The 17,258-nt window shown below is 43.0% G+C and overlaps 1 protein-coding gene across 4 annotated transcripts; it reads right to left on the bottom strand.

Annotated features, from left to right (window-relative positions):
* Positions 1-434: 434 nt before the first annotated feature.
* Positions 435-14,856, bottom strand: klf3 (Kruppel like factor 3 (basic)). Of its 4 annotated transcripts, none has more exons than XM_083975604.1 (6): positions 14,509-14,856; positions 6,303-6,363; positions 5,265-5,808; positions 4,655-4,808; positions 2,353-2,519; positions 435-2,254 (listed from the first exon to the last, which is right to left on the bottom strand). In XM_083975604.1, exons 2-6 carry the CDS (start codon positions 6,342-6,344, stop codon positions 2,073-2,075), a joined length of 1,089 nt encoding a protein of 362 aa, XP_083831730.1. In that variant the 5' UTR covers positions 6,345-6,363; positions 14,509-14,856; the 3' UTR covers positions 435-2,072. The 4 variants fall into 4 exon arrangements, with proteins under 4 accessions (XP_083831730.1, XP_083831731.1, XP_083831732.1 ...); XM_083975605.1 differs by lacking the exon at positions 14,509-14,856 and adding an exon at positions 11,224-14,500; XM_083975606.1 differs by lacking the exon at positions 14,509-14,856 and adding an exon at positions 11,386-14,500.
* Positions 14,857-17,258: the final 2,402 nt, after the last annotated feature.

The raw sequence follows: 17,258 nt of genomic DNA, 5'->3' as shown, positions 1-17,258 counted from the left end.
TGACAACACACTTTAACATATTCTTCTAACACACCTGATAACTGGTACAGCACAACCACACACACACACAAACACAGACACAGAATTAAAGACAGCACACTATTCTGCAAATATTGCCAGTAAGTTTATTAAGTGGTATGAATATCCTGTTTTAAAATAAATGCAAAATTGCAGATAGACCTATACAGTTATACATTCACAGTTTAACATGTTCCCTTTGAATAGCCAACATTTAGATTAAAAGGAGATAGAGGGTTTATTACAGAGACAACAATATAGAAATGTATAATATTCATTATTATGAGAGTATAAAATCATGCTTAATAAAAACCTTTAATAGCCCTTTAAGTCTAACAATCAATTCCTATATATACATTTATATATATATATATATATATATATATATATATATATATATATATATATATATATATATATATATATATATATAGAACATATTGAGTTGATTGTTAGACTGAAAGGGAGTACAAAAACATATGCAAGCAAAAACTGCAAAGAGTATCCTGGAGCAAATGCAGATGAGCCGCTACATTCGGTTTGTGTGTTTGTTGGTTTGTGTGTGTTACATGTGGTATTACATAGGCTAAACCAGTAAACTGATTTAAAAAATGTTTGGCTTTGGTTGTATATTTGTATATAAAGTGCACATTAAAGATGTACAAAGACGCTATACACTAAACTATTTTGTTCTCCAGAAGCTATAAAAAAAATCTCATGCTGTGTAAAGTGGTGGCATTAATTATTTGTTATCTTACAACCTTTGATTGGAATCATATTGCCGTATTGAACACTGTAATTAAATGGCATTTTCTTTCAAAATATTCTATTTCAGATATCCTCTTATACCAATCATCTGCCCCTGAAAAACAAAAAATAATGAGCAAATTTCCCTGCTTTTCACTTTGTATATTTCCCATATAAAATCCTAATACAATGAAAAAAGGCCACTGTGGTGTCACATCACAAACCAAACAATAGTTCATAGCTAGATAAAACTGTGATATAAAACATAAGACATTGCTTCGAGCCCTAAAACCAACCGAGTGGTGTCTTTTCCTCACACAATAATGCCCCTGTGCAGCAACTTTCACATTTCTGAATGAAAACATAAAAAAGACTTCACTCTGACAATGAATGAGACCCACAGTCCCCATTTGTTTTTGTTTTTCAACCCAAATACCAAAAGCACACAAGACCTTTTAAGTGCATGTATTCTGCCATGTGTGCTGTTTAACATGTGCATGTATGTATGTACATAGGAAAGTGAGAATTAGCTACCTCTAGCTACCTTCATGATGTAAGCTGGTGGAGGCAGATGAGGTGTGTGGTATGTATGTTTTTTTTCTTTGTTTTGTGTTGTGGTCAGTCCATGAAGGAGGAGTTAGCGTTAGCGTTATGTCACAGATAGCTGCGCTGATGAAAGAAAGCTGACGTATGACACAGTAGATGTGATATGATACATTCTGGAAAGTTTCACATTATATTGGCCTAGCTAGCAAGTGACGTGTGTGTGTTTGTATGTGTGTGTGTGTGTGTGTGTGTGTGTGTGTGTGTGTGTGTGTGTGTTTGTGTTTGTGTGTAAGTCCACAATTCATACTTGAAAAGATGCAGAGAGACGAGAGCTGATGTTGCATAAAGAAGCTGGAGCATTGCTGCGTGGCTTCAACAGAGAAGGTGTCGATGCAGTTTGGTTCTGTGGCCACAAGAGTGTGCTGTTCTCAGGCCAGCTGAGATGATGCAGCCTCTTTAAAAAAAAAAAAAAAGTGTCTGGACCTTCCATAGTTGATCAGAGGTCTGGTACAACACCAACATTTCTATTATAATGTCATAAAGAGCTGATGACATTCAAATGGACAACATGAGCTCGTTATTCAGGCTAATGAGGTGAAAACTTGCACTCTGAGGAAAATTTCCCCACTCCATGTCCGATGGAGTCCAATGTTTAAGCCCAGCTCTTTAGAGAATAAAAAACCTCAAGTCAAAGTGGTAGTACAGTCTGACGATGAAACCAGCGCCGAGTTTCATTCTTTTGAGTGACCTCCAGCGCCGCCTCACACTAGGAGGTGGCGTTTCTTGTGCAAAGCCAGGTGGTCGGAGCGGGAGAAGCTGCGTTCACAGTCGGGACACTGGAACGGTTTGACTCCCGTGTGCTTGCGGAAGTGTCTCGTGAGCTCATCTGAACGGGCGAACTTCCACGTGCAGCCTTCCCACATGCACTTGTATGGCTTCTCACCTGGAAAGAAAAACAAAACAAAAGAGTGATTATTAATAAGTTTTATTTTTTTTTTTAAAAAAGGATGTTGATGTAGATGGGTGAAGAAGAGGCCTCACCTGTATGCGTCCTGCGGTGTGCTTTGAGGTGAGAGCTCTTGGTGTACACTTTGTTGCAGCCGTTGAAGTCGCAGCGGTGAATTCGTCGCTTTTTCAGTGAGTCGGGAGAGTCGGCAGGGAGAGGGTGCTTTGTGCCCGAATGAACTATTACTGATGGGTTGTTCCCCCTGAAACACACAGAGGAAAAGGTGTTACAGTAACTCGACCTGTCTTTGTCTGATCTGACCAGCAGAGGGCGACGGTGTCCTGTAACAGCTGATCAGCGAAATCTAAAAGTGCAACTTTAATTTGGCGGCAGTTTCTCTACCAGTGCAATAACAACCTCTACCAGTCAGGAAGTTGAAAAACACCTTCTGCCTTTTTCCAGTCCATTATGCTTCAGCTTTTCCTCATCACTTCACACTTTTTTTGCTGCTGACATTTAACCATCAGTTCAATTAACTCACTGGAATGTAATAAATGTGAGTGTTGGCGAAAAGATGAATGTCAGAAAAACAACTTAGCCTAATAGTAGATGCAACTTTTCAGCAATCTTTCCAGTCACACACCCAACGAGCAGATTAGGTTTCAAAAACTTCACTGTGTGTGTGTGTGTGTGTGTGTGAATCCTAAGAGTGGTGAATAAAGACATTCTGTACAAAGTAAAAACATTAAAGTTCAACAGTTTATAACATTTCAAGTACTTTACTGTCAAGAAAAAGAAACCCAAGAAAGAGTTGTCTTTCTGCACTTAGAGAGCCATCATTAAAGTTTGTGTGTGTGTTAATGTGCATGCGGGTGTGTGTAAGTGGCAGTTGAGAGCAGGTGTCGAGTGTTGAAATATGAATCCCTCACACATCAGTTCTGTGTGTAAGAGGAATGTGCCGAAAATCCCCCGCAAAAGAACAAACACACACACACGTACACACACACACAGACCAAACCCTCATTATTATAAACACTGAGCAGACTTGACCCATTTACCATACACATACAGGACATTTACATTGTTCATATGTGAGGGTGTTTTCGGAAGTGATGACAGATGAAGACGTGCCCACTTTTTTTTTCTTATTGGTCTAATTATCTCGCAGTTGGCACGGCAACAATGGCAACTCCGGTAAAAGACTAGCGAGAACAAAGCGTCGACATTCCCCCAGTCTGACGTCTCTGTCCTAACCTGATTTTTATGTCTTCACGGAAACAAGCCGTTACTGTGAGGAAGATGAAGGAGATGAGGAGTTGAGAGGGAGCCAATATGCATGTGTAATGTATGAACATACTGTAGGCTATATTGAATTTCTGCACATGCCGTATATTAATTATATATATAATTAGAATTTGGACACATTTTTGAATGACTGGTCCATACAAATTTGTATGTTTACACTATGCAAATTATATATTTTAGATGTTATGTTATATAAGTATGCTGTATATCTATGCTAAAACCTGTCAGTATATGTATAAGTATAATATTATATGTATATTCTCATATATTATAACTATCAGATTACTATGTGGGAGGGAAAGGAGGGACAGGAAGGGAGGAGCAGAGGGGAGGGGAGGCCGACAAGGAGTGGGAGATGCCGGACAATGAGTGCTAAAAAACACAGGAAGAAGGAAAAAGAATAGAGAGATGGGAAGAGGGATGGAGGAGGTGACAGAAGTGAGATGGCCGATATGAACTCTGCAAACCAGAGCGGAAATACGAGAATAAAAGGCATCACAGAGGAGTGAAGGAATCTGACACACCCCACCGACACAGCAGAGTCAGTGTGTTGGAGCCATTTTTGTTGTTGTTGTTGTTGTTGTTGTTGTTGTTGTTGTGTTACTGGTCTGGTTTTATCTAAACTTATCACTGAGCTTCTCACGTTCTCACTGCAGGGAAGAAAAGAGGAAGCAGAGCACCGTAAAACGTCAGTAAAAGTTTGTCAAGTCAATTGATCATGCTGCACGGACGCCGGACAGGATGGATCATTTCACTAGTATCTAATCATTTTCTCCTGAAATTCTGTGCTTTCTTTCCTTGTACTTTGGTCAGTTGTTTTTGCAGTGAATTGTTCCTTCGTGAGTTATGTTTGCACTGTGGCAACAAACCGAGGGGTGTTTTGATTTCAGGACCTACATCCTGGTATAAAAAACCACCCAGTGACACACAACCCTCGTCTTTGGGACTGCACCCGCCTTGGAAACCCTCCGACTGCTGCCTACTTCCAAATAAAGTTAAAGAGGAAGCTGCTGCAGCAGCTGTCGGTCAAACTTGTGACACTTTTGCTGCTTCCTTTTAAAATCAGTTTGAGTGTGTTGGTGTGTGACTCACTCGTATTCGTGTGGTGATCGTATCCTGATGACGGAAGATTTCATCTCATGGCTGCTGAGGACATCATGATGGAGCTCAGAGCAAGGCTCAGTTTTGATCGGCTTGTGCATGTCATGGGTGTCGCCTCGCAGCTCCAACGACTTTGTGGAGTGACCTGTGGGGGTTTAAAACAACCAGAAGATGAAAATGTGGACAGGATTTATTCACAGTGACATTCTGTTAACATTCTTTGAGATTTCATCTTCCAGACTTCACAAAAAACTTGTGTCCTACAGTTACGTTATTCCTCTAATTACGTCCTTGTTGTAATTAGTTGGACGTCTGTGGATATTCTCATTCATCCATCAATTTTTATGTCTAGGCAACAAACTGAATCGAAGGCAACTGGACTTGTATTTGTCTGGAAAGACGTTTCACCTCTTATCCAAGGGGCTTCATCAGTTCATAACGCATCGGTCTGACTAGTCCTCACTGGTCTGACCTAATTAGTTGGACATTTGTAAGTTTTTGTGACTTATTTACAGTTGTTTGTTTTGTGTATATACAATAACGTACTGTAGCAGTGTCTCATGTTAAAGCTCCATAAATAAAGCCGTAAATAAGGTCTCACATGTTTTGTGCTCCCTGCTTCGATGGTGGTCGTCATCACAGGTGACAGGCTGGCTGACTATGATGGGCTGGTGCAGGTGGAGTGGCGAGGGGTAGAGGACAGACAGAGGAACCATGACTGGAGACACCATGACCCCGGACCCCTGGATGACCCCAGAGCCCGGGCTGAGGAGCGGAGTCACCATGGTGGGGTACGGAAGCGAGGGGTTGTGCGACGGGACGGTGTGGGCGGGCGAGGAGCGCAGATGGTGGTGTGGAGGGGAGCAGCGGGGTGAGGCGCGACTGGCCGCGCTGTAAGGCGAAGGCGGGGAGCTGCGCGACGAGGCCGGGGAGGAGGCGGAGGAGCACGGAGGGGAGGAAGAGGAGGAGCTGGAGGAGGAGCGCTTGCTGAGCGACAGGTCCACAGGCTCCAGCTGGGTGTGTGTGGGGTTGCTGGGGGAGTGGGACTGGGTGAAGGTGTGCATGTGCGTGTGGTAGAGGGGGGCTGGGTGGGGGAAGATCACTCTGTACGGCTCCGGGGTTTTCACCAGCGAAGAGTAGAACGACTGAAAGAGAGGATACAGCAGAAGGAAGCAGCAGAGGAGGACAAAAGAGCAGCGAGTTAAAAATTTCCGTTCTGCATTCAATAACAGGGAAAACATGTTTCTGCCACACAAACACCTACAGCCGGCCAAAAAATGTTTAAAGCCATTTCTGTTTGGGAGCAGATAACTGCTATGTCTCACAGTACAGTGTATATGTGTGTGTGAGTTCATTAGCCCTGGGCCTGGCAGTGTGTGTGTCCATTGTATGCAAATATCCGCTGTACAGCAGCCTGTTTGTCCAGGAAGAGCAGGAATGTGGGAACCACTCTGTCTAGACACGTAGCAGGACTGTGTAGGTGTGTGAAGAGGTGCAGGCTTGTGTGTGTTTGCGTGTATGTGTGTGTATGGGTCAGAGATACTGTATAACATCAACAACATGTTCAGGCATGATGGGAGAGCTCAAAACACACACAAGCAGTCAAAGCTACATTTACACAAACACATATGTGTCTTACCGTCTCCATGTCTGTCTTCAGAGGGTAATCATACATCAGCATGGCTGCACAGGCCAGGCTCCTACAAAACAATACACACAGATACCGACAGTCAGTATACACAAAGTTAATACATAACATAACACATTTAGGACTAACTAAAACTGTTCAGTAAGAAATATGCAGATCCTTTACTAAATTACTGATACCATGCAACACTGAAGAGTCATACGTTGAATCCAAAGGGCTGTGAGATGATTAATCACGCCAGAGCGAAGAAAAAACATAGTTTTGCTTCATAAATCTGGTTTCAGTTTGACCTTTTGCCTTCTTTGTGAAATATTAGAGCCTCATCTCTTTGGCTGTCAAAAAGGCAGTCAGACAGGAGGCCCTGCTCTTTATGTGAAAGGTCAAAGGTCAAAAGGGTTGTGGGCCACTGGTTAAATGTTTAATGCAATGCTGTGTTTCATAATCTTATAATATGGAAAACGGAAGAAATATTGAGAAGTATGAAATGGAAATGCCTGAACAAAGTAGAAATACCTGAAAATGTTACTAAAGAACAGCTTTGTTAAATGTAACTAAATTTAGTTACAGTTTTTTTTAGTTACAACAGTAACACTGTCTATAAGCCTGGTCATTTCATCTATAAACATCAGTTACTTATACTTAAAAAAAAAAGGACAAAAACTAATGCGCACGTACACACAACACAACACACCCTTTGGGAAGCGATGAGAAGTAAATTACCTAAAATACAGAGAAAAGACTCTGTAGTCTGTAGTTAAGTGACAGGAAAGCGTCTGAGGTGTGTGTAAGTGTTTGTATGTGTGTTTTTGAACACACAACCTCCCTTCCAGTAAATCATGTCACATAACTATCCATAAATTAGTTTTTGTCACATTTTACACGTCTGCTCTTCTTTCTCACACTGACAAACAAATCTTGTCCGCCTCACATTTTACTAAACTCAACTTAACGCGGGCGTGTCGTCTGAAAACACCCGACACCTTCAAACAATGCAAGAGACACATTTACGAGGGGTCTTTTCTTTACGAGAACGCAGTCAGTTCCAGGTGTGATGGGGCCAGGAACTGCCCAGCATCAAAGACTAGACAGTGACACGCACACGCGCACACACACACACACACACACACACACACACACACAGAAACTATTGAGGGCTGTCAAGTGTTTGGATCAAAAGTGTGTGAGGTTTCAAAGGTTCCAGTTCCAGTTACCTTGGCTTTGAATAACCAGGTGCGGCTGGTGACTCCATGTTTGTACCAAAATGAGTGTTTAAGGGAGTCTCCATGTGTGTGTGTGTGTGTGTGTGTGTGTGTGTGTGAGAGTGAGAGAGAGAGAGAGAGAGAGAGAGAGAGAGAGAGAGAGAGAGAGAGAGAGAGAGAGAGAGAGAGAGAGAGAGCACTGGAGCATTACGGCAACATGAACTGTCAAAGAATGTACCCTAAGGGAGTCTGTGTGTGTGTGTGCGCACATGTGCGTGCGCGTGTGCGACAGCCTGTGTACTTGCCCATTTGTTAATAATTACAAGCTAACTTGTCTCCAAACTGTGGACTTTAATCAGGTCACACACACACAGACACACACACATACACACAAGGACGCACACACGCACGCACACACAGTCCAGATGGGGAGCAGGCCAATAGGAGAGCAGGATGTCTGCTCGCTGGGTCAGGAAGGGTGTGTACATGAAGACTGAGGCCTCACCCTTCGCCTGACTCCATAGAAACAAAGAGATTGTGGGCAGGTGGCGAGTGTGTGTGTGTGTGTGTGTGTGTGTGTGTGTGTGTGTGTGTGTGTGTGTGTGTGTGTGTGTGTGTGTGTGTGTGTGTGTGTGTGTGTGTGTGTGTGTGTGTCTTTGAGGGTGTGTTTTTTAATCCGGGTCTGTATTGTGTTGTAGTTCAACTGAAGGTCAGGCAATCGTTCTATTGTGGTTGTGATCACACTCAGAGGTGACAATAATAAGAGCAGGTATGAGGCACAAACACACAACGACACAGGAAAAGAACAAAAGAACAAACATCTCAGCTCATGAGTGACCAGTGTACAGGAAGTAGCTGCAGCGAACAGGTTTTTTCCCTACAACAACAAGAAGAAGAAATTCAGTATAATCAGTGGCCCCAGTGGAAGTCCCTAATTCTTGTCTCCATCCTCTGTTCCTACTTCAAAAATTTCCCCTCTGAAACAGTAATACAGGGAGGGACGTTATTGTAATAAAAGGGAGGGATCTCAGACTCACAACTAATCGTATTTGAAATGACAAAGGCAAACTGCCAGTGATGGAAAACACAACATTCAACATGGAAACAATAATTTTCAAATAAATGCATGTAAACAGGGAGGCTCAATGTTAAGTGTTAGAAGATATTACGTTTCTATATGACCTTGTTTTTTTCTTGATCCAGAACTTTAATCATGAATCGATTACCAAAGTTGATTATTCATTCTCTACATGTAAAAGTAGACAAGCCCATTAACAACTTCAACAGGCACTGAAAAGTCACAATCTCTGTGTTATTTTGAAATGTGCCCCACATCTCTTTGCTTGGAGATAGCCAGATTAACATTTCTTAAATCACTGCTCAGATTTTTTTTCCAAATGATCGAAAAACTCCCCTTCTGGAAAATCTACAGCCTGATAAACAATAACTGTGACTTTGCAAGTTAATAACAGGCCAGTTTGTTAAGGTGCTGCCACAGCAACAGAAACTCCCTTTAAGAACAAGTGTACATTTGTTGACCCAGACTCAACTCAGGGGCCGCCCTCGACCCTGAACGCACAACCATCCTGTCACTCACTGCAGGTCTCGGCTCGGCTGAGGAGAGATTTAGAGCAACCTGTATCTACCTGTGCACACATGAGTCCCGTGTGTGCCTTCAGGAGTACATGCAAATAAACCATAAGTTCACATGCTGAAGAAAATGACATAATTGTCTTTTCAGGCCTCAGGTTGTATGAGTTCAGGTGAGACAAACTCAACCAAACGCCTTGAGCTCTGGGAGGGTTTCATTGAATTCCTAGAGAGATGTGCAGAAAAGAGAACATGCCATTCCCCCCGAGAGGTCACCTGTCATACAGTACATGTTTCCTCTCATTTGCCTTCTACCTGTGGTTGAGCAAGACAAACGTAGCTGAGTGCACTGCACACATGGCAATCTGGGCTGCAGTGACACAGATGTGGGTCACAGAGCAGCGCAGCAGCAGCAGCAGCAGCGAATAATTAATGTAGTTTGTTTGTTTAAATCAGCATGGTGGTGTTTGCCAGGTGGTTAGGGCTCACCACACAGGGAAATGAACTAAGGATTGTTATCTGGGCAACATGTGACAACAGGATGGCGAGCGGGGGAGACTAACTTTCCCTTGGGGTGGATCGTAAAAGAATAAATACAATGAGTTGCAGAAAAAGTGCACAATTGAAGGAAATAAGATGCATCTTCTTCAGAACAAATGCAAAAAAAGCCCACTAGGTCTCAGGAGATAAAAGACAAACTGCAGCTGACCTTTGTGTCTAAATCTGTGTTGCATTTGTAGCTGAAATCCTGATGATTATTTATATGTTTTTTGGATTGTTTACGGATGTTTTTTTTTTGTTCTGTTTTAAATTGGTTATATGGCCATTTACTTCCATTAATGTATTATATTTCAAGAGGTGCGAGAAAGCTAGAGCAAAATGCATTTCACTGAGTATACACTGTACTATAATGTAAACGTAAAGTAAACTTGAACTTGAGAAATAAACATATTAGTTGCACAATATTAATCAAATATTTGATTGATTTGTCAGTTATCGATCATAACATACCCTCAAATAAGTTTCTCAATTGTGAAATGTCACCGTTTTGTGGTGTATATGGTAAAGTGATGGTGAATTGATCTTTGTGTTTTGAAAAGTAATAGTTCGCTGCAGCCTCAGTTGCTCTGACCATCTGACTGAATGAATACTGGATCAGGTCAAACTGACCTCACTTTCTGTGGGACAGAGACCAGACAGATGTTGCACCTCTGCATTTAAACAAGTTAAAGAGCACAGTGCATGCTGGGCATCGAAGGAGCCACTGTGTGCACTGCTCCTATTTAGTAAACAAGTCACCGTACCTGGGTCGCTGAGGAGTATTTTCTCCCCTGCGCTGCACTACATGTGGGTGTGTGTTTGTGTATGTCAAGTGTGGTCTGCAAATATTGTCCTTCTAGGTCAGTAGAGCTACTGTGTACTCAACCCCAACCCACTCAGCAAACACTTCCTGCACTCTTCTCCCTCTCTCTCTCTACCTTGGACAGATCTTCTTTTTTTTCGACACCTCTTCTTCTCCTTCTTCTTCTTCTTTCTCTTCTTCACTCGCTCCTGAACAATCATTCATGTCTCTACTACTGTACTTATCTGAACCACACACACCACACCGCACTCTTTTTCTCTCCCCTCTCTCTCTATGAATGATATAAAACAACATGACTGAAGGGGAAAATATTGTGGCTTGGAGCCCCTGGCTACCGACTCAACCACACACACACACACACACATGCACACACACACACGCAAACACACTCACAGCCGCACACCAAGTTTCTGCTAGCTCAACAGAATACACACACTAAATCACTAAAGGACTAAATTATTACAGACACGCACACATGCTTGAACATACGCAGACACAAACAGGGCTGCACACGTACACACACTACACACACACTCACACTCATACACACGCACACACTACACACACACACACACACTCTAATGGCAACAGGCTGGAGAAGATGAGATCACCAGAGAGACCAGAAACCTCCAGACAACAGCTTTGTCCAAGAACACGCCACAATAGACACACACACACGCAGACACAGACACACACACTTTAACACTTACAGCCTTTACGTTCCCTGCTCTCAATTCTTTTACTTTTCCTTCTCTTTTACCTCGTATACCTCCTCGTCAGTCGCTGCCCTGCTCTCTTACACCGAGGCTGTCATGTCGATCACAAACCACCTGGCTCAAACAGCGCTAACACACTCACAGAGAAGGACTGCATGTACACAAACACACACACTGTGGTCTGACACACACACACAGCCGCTCACCTCTTTACCTACTCCCTCGGGGAATAAGGTGGATCGTCTTGATTAGGATTAATTGTTACTTAATTAAAGATCCCTTTACGTGACTCATACAAGGCGTCGAGCTAATATTCCACTGGTTCACTTTTCCTTTTCCTGAGCTCACTGTCTAATTGCTTCACACTCCTCCTGTTGCCCTTCACCCCTTCGAATTCACTCACCCCCAAGTGTACCTCCCTATACTCCCTCGTTTCACCCCCTTACCTCACTTCCCACTCCTGACTCCTCTAATCACGTCTCACATGCTCTGACTTTGACTCCTCTCACTTTAAGGCCCCTGCTGAAGCCCCCTATCCTCTTATTTTGGCTTCCTATTCCCTCATCCAAGCTGCCTAGCCCACTCCTTCCAACACACACACACACACACACACACACACACACACACACACACACACACACACACACACACACAGGCACGTAGTCCTCTCCAGCAGACTGTGGGGCTGCAGGCCCGCAGGACCTCGGGGGGGAAGCCAGAGGGGGCCATCAGAAGGGGGCAGAGGAAACAGGATCCATCATCACACACACATCCACACACACTTTTTAAGACACACTGGAGTTGACATAAGGCTCAAACACCGACAAGGAGACACACACACACATTCATGCACCTCCAGCCGAACTTGTCAAAGAGAGCGGACTTTTGAGGCTTTCCAGACAACTGAGGACGGAGGGAAGGAGAGAGGCAGCCAGAGAAAGAGAGAAAGAGAGAGAGAGAGAGAGAGAGAGAGAAGCGGAAGCCCTCAGAGTTTAGTCTGACTGTTATTATTTCCACACTGCGTGATGGGTCGGGGGGTGTAAAGAAGAGAGGGAGGAGGACGACGGAGAGGAGGAGAGTGAAGCCAAATGGGGGGTGCTGCTGCAGGGGGCCTGTGGTTTCCTGTCTGACCCCCCTCCCCTCCTCCCTCCCTCCTCCTCCTACCCCCCAACCACCACCACCACCACCACCACCCAAAGAATGAGAGAACGGAGGGGTAGGGGGGAGATGGAAGGAGAGAAAGGGCAAAGAAAACAGGCGCTCTGACCAAACTATGTCAAAATGGAAGTGGAAAGAACAAGGCAGAGACAGAAGAGGAGAAGAGAGAACCAAGTGGGTTTCAACCAAAATATGACAAAACTTCAATGGACCTCAAACATGGGGAGTTGAGGAGTGTGTGTGTGTGTGTGTGTGTGTGTGTGGGGAGGGGGTTATGTAGTCACAGTGGCTCAATCCAGTGGTTTAAGAGCGGTAACAGACACACTGTGTGAGGGTGTGTGTGTGTGTGTGTATGCGTGCGTGCGTGCGTGCATGTGCTGGCACGCATGTGAAGTTGTGTAACGAGTTTCAGCTTTTTAAGTTTACTACCGTCTATGGACGACAGTGTCCTCATCCCCTTCACTTCTAATGGAGAATCATCAACGCTTTAGCATCCAGGAGTTTAATGTTTAGCCCTAATGTTCTCTAGGACATGCCCTTTGAGCAGCGTGTGTGTGTGTGTGTGAGTGTACACTCTTGCGCATTTTGTTCCACCAGATAACATCAGTATGTTGATTCAGGAGAAGAGGTGTAGGTAGGGGTGTGTGTGTGTCTGTGTGTGTGTGTGTGTGTGTCCTGCCCTAATGAGGGACAAATAAATAAGCAATAAATAAAACAAATGGGGTCAACATGTCTTTTTCTTCTTTTAAAAACTTTTATAGAGTGGGAGAAGAGTGTAAGACAGAAAGGCACAGAGAGAGAGAGAGAGAGAGAGAGAGATCGCCCTCATTCCACTCATCCACCCCCCACATCCACATCCTTCTCTCCTCCCTTCTTTCTCCCTCTTTTCTCTCTCACTCCAGGCTCTAAACAGGATAAGGGCTTCATATGCCAAGTGGAATGTGTGACGCAAGCCTCAGCCTTGAAACAAAGCACAGGAAACAGGGAGAGACAGAGAAACACACACACACACACACACACATATGCAGACAGAGAGAAAAGAGAGATGTGTATTGTAAAGGATGCAGTGAAATGAGAGGGTAAAGACGGAGACGCTCAGGTGTGACTGAGTGTTTGAATCTCTCTCTCTCTCTCACACACACACACACCTGTCACATATACTCCTCTCCACACTGCTCTCAGCTCTGACACTCGGCAGCGACACTGAGAGCTCGTCTTTCACTGTCACCACATCAGCATCTGATTCAGTCTTAACTCATTAAAACCTGTAGCCTACAGTAGGCTACTATACAGCCAAACCAGTTTGTCTGTTGATCAATCGATGAGTCCCATGACAGAAAACCAGCAGTTAATCTGAAAATCAATGAATCCTTTCAGATGCTCATTCTAAGCAAAACTGGCAAAGACATCCTAATCCGAACTCCTACAGTAAAAAATCTATGCAATTATATATGATATATATATTTTTTTTAATTTACTTTTTACATGAAATGAGACACCTTGGGCTCTCACAACTTGTAGGCTATTTTCTGACATTTTCTGGTTTCAACGGTAAACAACAGAGCAATAATTGAGTTATAATAAATCTATATTTAAAAACATTCACATCTGAACCCAACAGAAATCACACTTCCAGAGGTCACAGTGTTAAATGTCAAAAACAGAAGCTACAGCTCCACAGGCTGATCACTCTAACAGAGACTCTTTCTCTTTTCCCTCATAAACCCTCTATTTGACCACTGCTTTATTTCAGCTAATTATCGATGATGGGTTATAGCCTACATAAAGTTAAATATAGCGTTGTCTCATTGTTGCATGACTACTCAGTGTTAAGATCATTAGTCACCAATAAATTTAAGATTTTTTACAAGATAAGTCATTAAAAACAACTCTTGACTCACACACGCAGCTTGATCTCGTTTAACTAGCGCCTCTGTCCGATAATAAAGTTTGCCTATGCTCAACACGTCCACTACCTAACAACAGCACAACATAGACATTTCTCTCTCTAAAAAAAAAGAAAAAAGTAAGAAAGAAGTCCAGGCAACACTTCCAGACCCCACCGCACTACATCCGAGAGGAAATAAGCGCAGTGTGCCGGCGGGGTCAGCGCATGATCCAGCCCGGACAGCAGCAGCTCGGAGTGTCGGTGTGGAGGAGCCAGGACTTACTTCTCAGATGGAGGACACGGGCTCTTCCTGGGGGGGGACAGGGACAGGGACAGAGACGGTGGTTTCACAGCTGTCTGTCGGGATGAACGGTAGAGTAGAGGCTCCTTGTCGGTGCGAAACTCGAGTCAGACCGGTCCGTAGGAGAAAAAGTGGCGCAGGCGACGCTCAGTCCTCCGCCGTGACACTGACACCAGGCTCCGTCCGGGAAAACTAGACGCTCCGGTGATCGATGGCTCCACCAAACTTCCCTGAGTTACGAAACCTCTCTCTCTCTCTCTCTCTCTCTCTCTCTCTCTCTCTCTCTCTCTCTGAGTGTTTCTCTGTGTGTGTGTTTTGTGTGTCCGTGTGTGTGTGTGTGTGTGCGTCTCCGTTTTTGTCGTTTAGAAACTGCTTCTTCTGTCACATGATCCGCTGTCTGTTCTCCATGGGGTCGGGCCGCTGGGCGGGACCGGGGCGGGGTGGTCCAGCCTGTGTGTGTGTGTGTGTGTGTGTGTGTGTGTGTGTGTGTGTGTATGTGTGTGTGTGTGTGTGTGTGTGTGTGTGTGTGTGTGTGTGTGTGTGTGTGTGTGTGTTGCAATTTTTATTTCAAGTTTGGTGGAGACAAGCGGGAACTTTTCAAGCCAGTTATTATCTACGACCATTATCTTTAAGAACAGTGTTTTGAAACCTGACTATTGTATTGTCACTATAACATAAATTATAAAACGATTTAGCCTATGGCCTATTCTTGCTATAACACACACAGAGAGAGAGAGAGAGAGAGAGAGAGAGAGAGAGAGAGAGACACAGACTTTTATGGTAAAAACACATCAAAATGTATTGACATTAAAGTATAAGGCAGGTGATATTTCAGATTTTCCTCATTGTCGACAAATTCCAGGGATAAAAACAACTGACTGTGATATGAAGTGGCAGGCCGCTTATTCCCTCATTATTTTCCCAAGCACATAAACGTTTCACAATTTCACTGAGTGACAGAGAGAGAGAGAGATTTTCTGGACCTCAGCAAATTAACATAGATTTATACGTTAGTAATTATCGGTTAATCAAAAAAAAATTATCAGCCAGCTACAAATATTGATAAATCATTAATTAAGGGTTCGACAATAGACCTTTAGGGCTACCAGGCAGCTGTAAACCTGATCAGATGTTTTTTATTGGTAGGTTATGTGCCAGTTTCCCTTCAGGTGAGCCATCAGACAGTTCATTGAATGGATCTCATAGAGATACAAATAAAGCACTACTAAACTTTAGATGAAAGTGGTGCTAATTCAAAGTTATTTATACTGTAGGCTAGTCTGTAGCCTATACCATGACCTTATGTAAGCTCATTATACATTCAGTAGCCACTTTATTGTGGACATACAGACAACAGCCCTGCCATTACACTTATCTTTATGAGGCTCGTAGGGTTTTGGTGACACTGCTGGGAATGTGTAGATTAAATTATATGTAGACTATGTATGTTGTATATAACTGACTAACTCATTGTTATAATATAGATGATCACTGGATGACACACTTTTGTTTGTTTTAGTTTTTCTCTTAAATTTTATTCATGATGGGGTCAACATATTAGAATCAGCTCTGATTATGTTTGACCTAGAAGAGTAAAGCACATAGGCTAGTTGAGATAATACCTCATCATCATCAACAACAACAACATTGTCGTCATGATAAAATTAACTTTATTTCAGATAAAAGCATATGGGATGGCACCAGACTGTACATGTGCTCCTATAGATTTAGGGAAGTAAGAAGATTGACATTTAGCTCTAGAGCAACTGGTTGAGTAAATGTCATATGTAATGAAAGAAAATAGCTGATGTGTAATGACATTAAAGAGTTTAATTGGAAGCACAGTATCTGCAGTCTATATGGTTCCTTTGTTGAAAACTTAGACCTTTTTATTTTACCTCAGGTGACATTTCACACATTAGCAACCTGAATGTGATAGTCCACTGTCAATAAAAGCAATAAAATAAAAAACACTGTGGGCCTGATAGCACCTCTCTCTCTCTCTGATAATCAGGGTGTGGCACTTCACACAAGGAAATGCATTTCTGTTACAAGGTGAGAAAAACATAATTACAGGGCACAGAGACAAACTGATTGTGCCAGCATTTTCCATTCAGCAACGGATATTGGCTGGTTCTGATTGGCGGGCTGGAAGAAATGCACTGAAAGCAAGTTTCACCAGAACTCAATCACAACTCATGCCAACAGGTTGAATACATGTAGAATTAATCTTTATATTATATTATATTTATATTAATTCACCGTAGCCCAGCTTTACACTGCATTTTCAAGTAAAGCTCCTCCAGGCAATATTTTGGTGTTTATACCAAATTAAATGACTCCATGTGAAGTGAAAGACTTTTTACTATTGCCTAATTCACACCTGGCTCTACAGATCATCCACCTTGTAGTTCATCATTTAATATGTGCATACTCTGATCTTATCGCTGTCCTGAACCTGAACAGGCAGTCAGGATTAAAAAACTATGCCCTGATAAGCGTATTTAAAATATGTATTCACTAAGAAACGGGCAGTCTGGGTAAAAAAAAACCTTTAGTTGGCAGAGGTGACGCAACGTGAGGCAGCGCTGGTTGCTGCTGCAGCGCTGGTTGTTAAAACAACAAAGAGATGATTTGACAGCTGTTATTTCATGGATGGCTTCTATAATACTGTAGATGTAAACCTTTCATGTCAGTGCACACATTTACTGAAACTTGGCCAGCTCTGTCTG

This window comes from Trachurus trachurus, assembly GCF_905171665.1.
Source record: "Trachurus trachurus genome assembly, chromosome: 1".
In the NCBI taxonomy this organism is placed as follows: Eukaryota; Metazoa; Chordata; class Actinopteri; order Carangiformes; family Carangidae; genus Trachurus; species Trachurus trachurus.
This window is presented reverse-complemented; position numbering and strand designations above follow the sequence as displayed.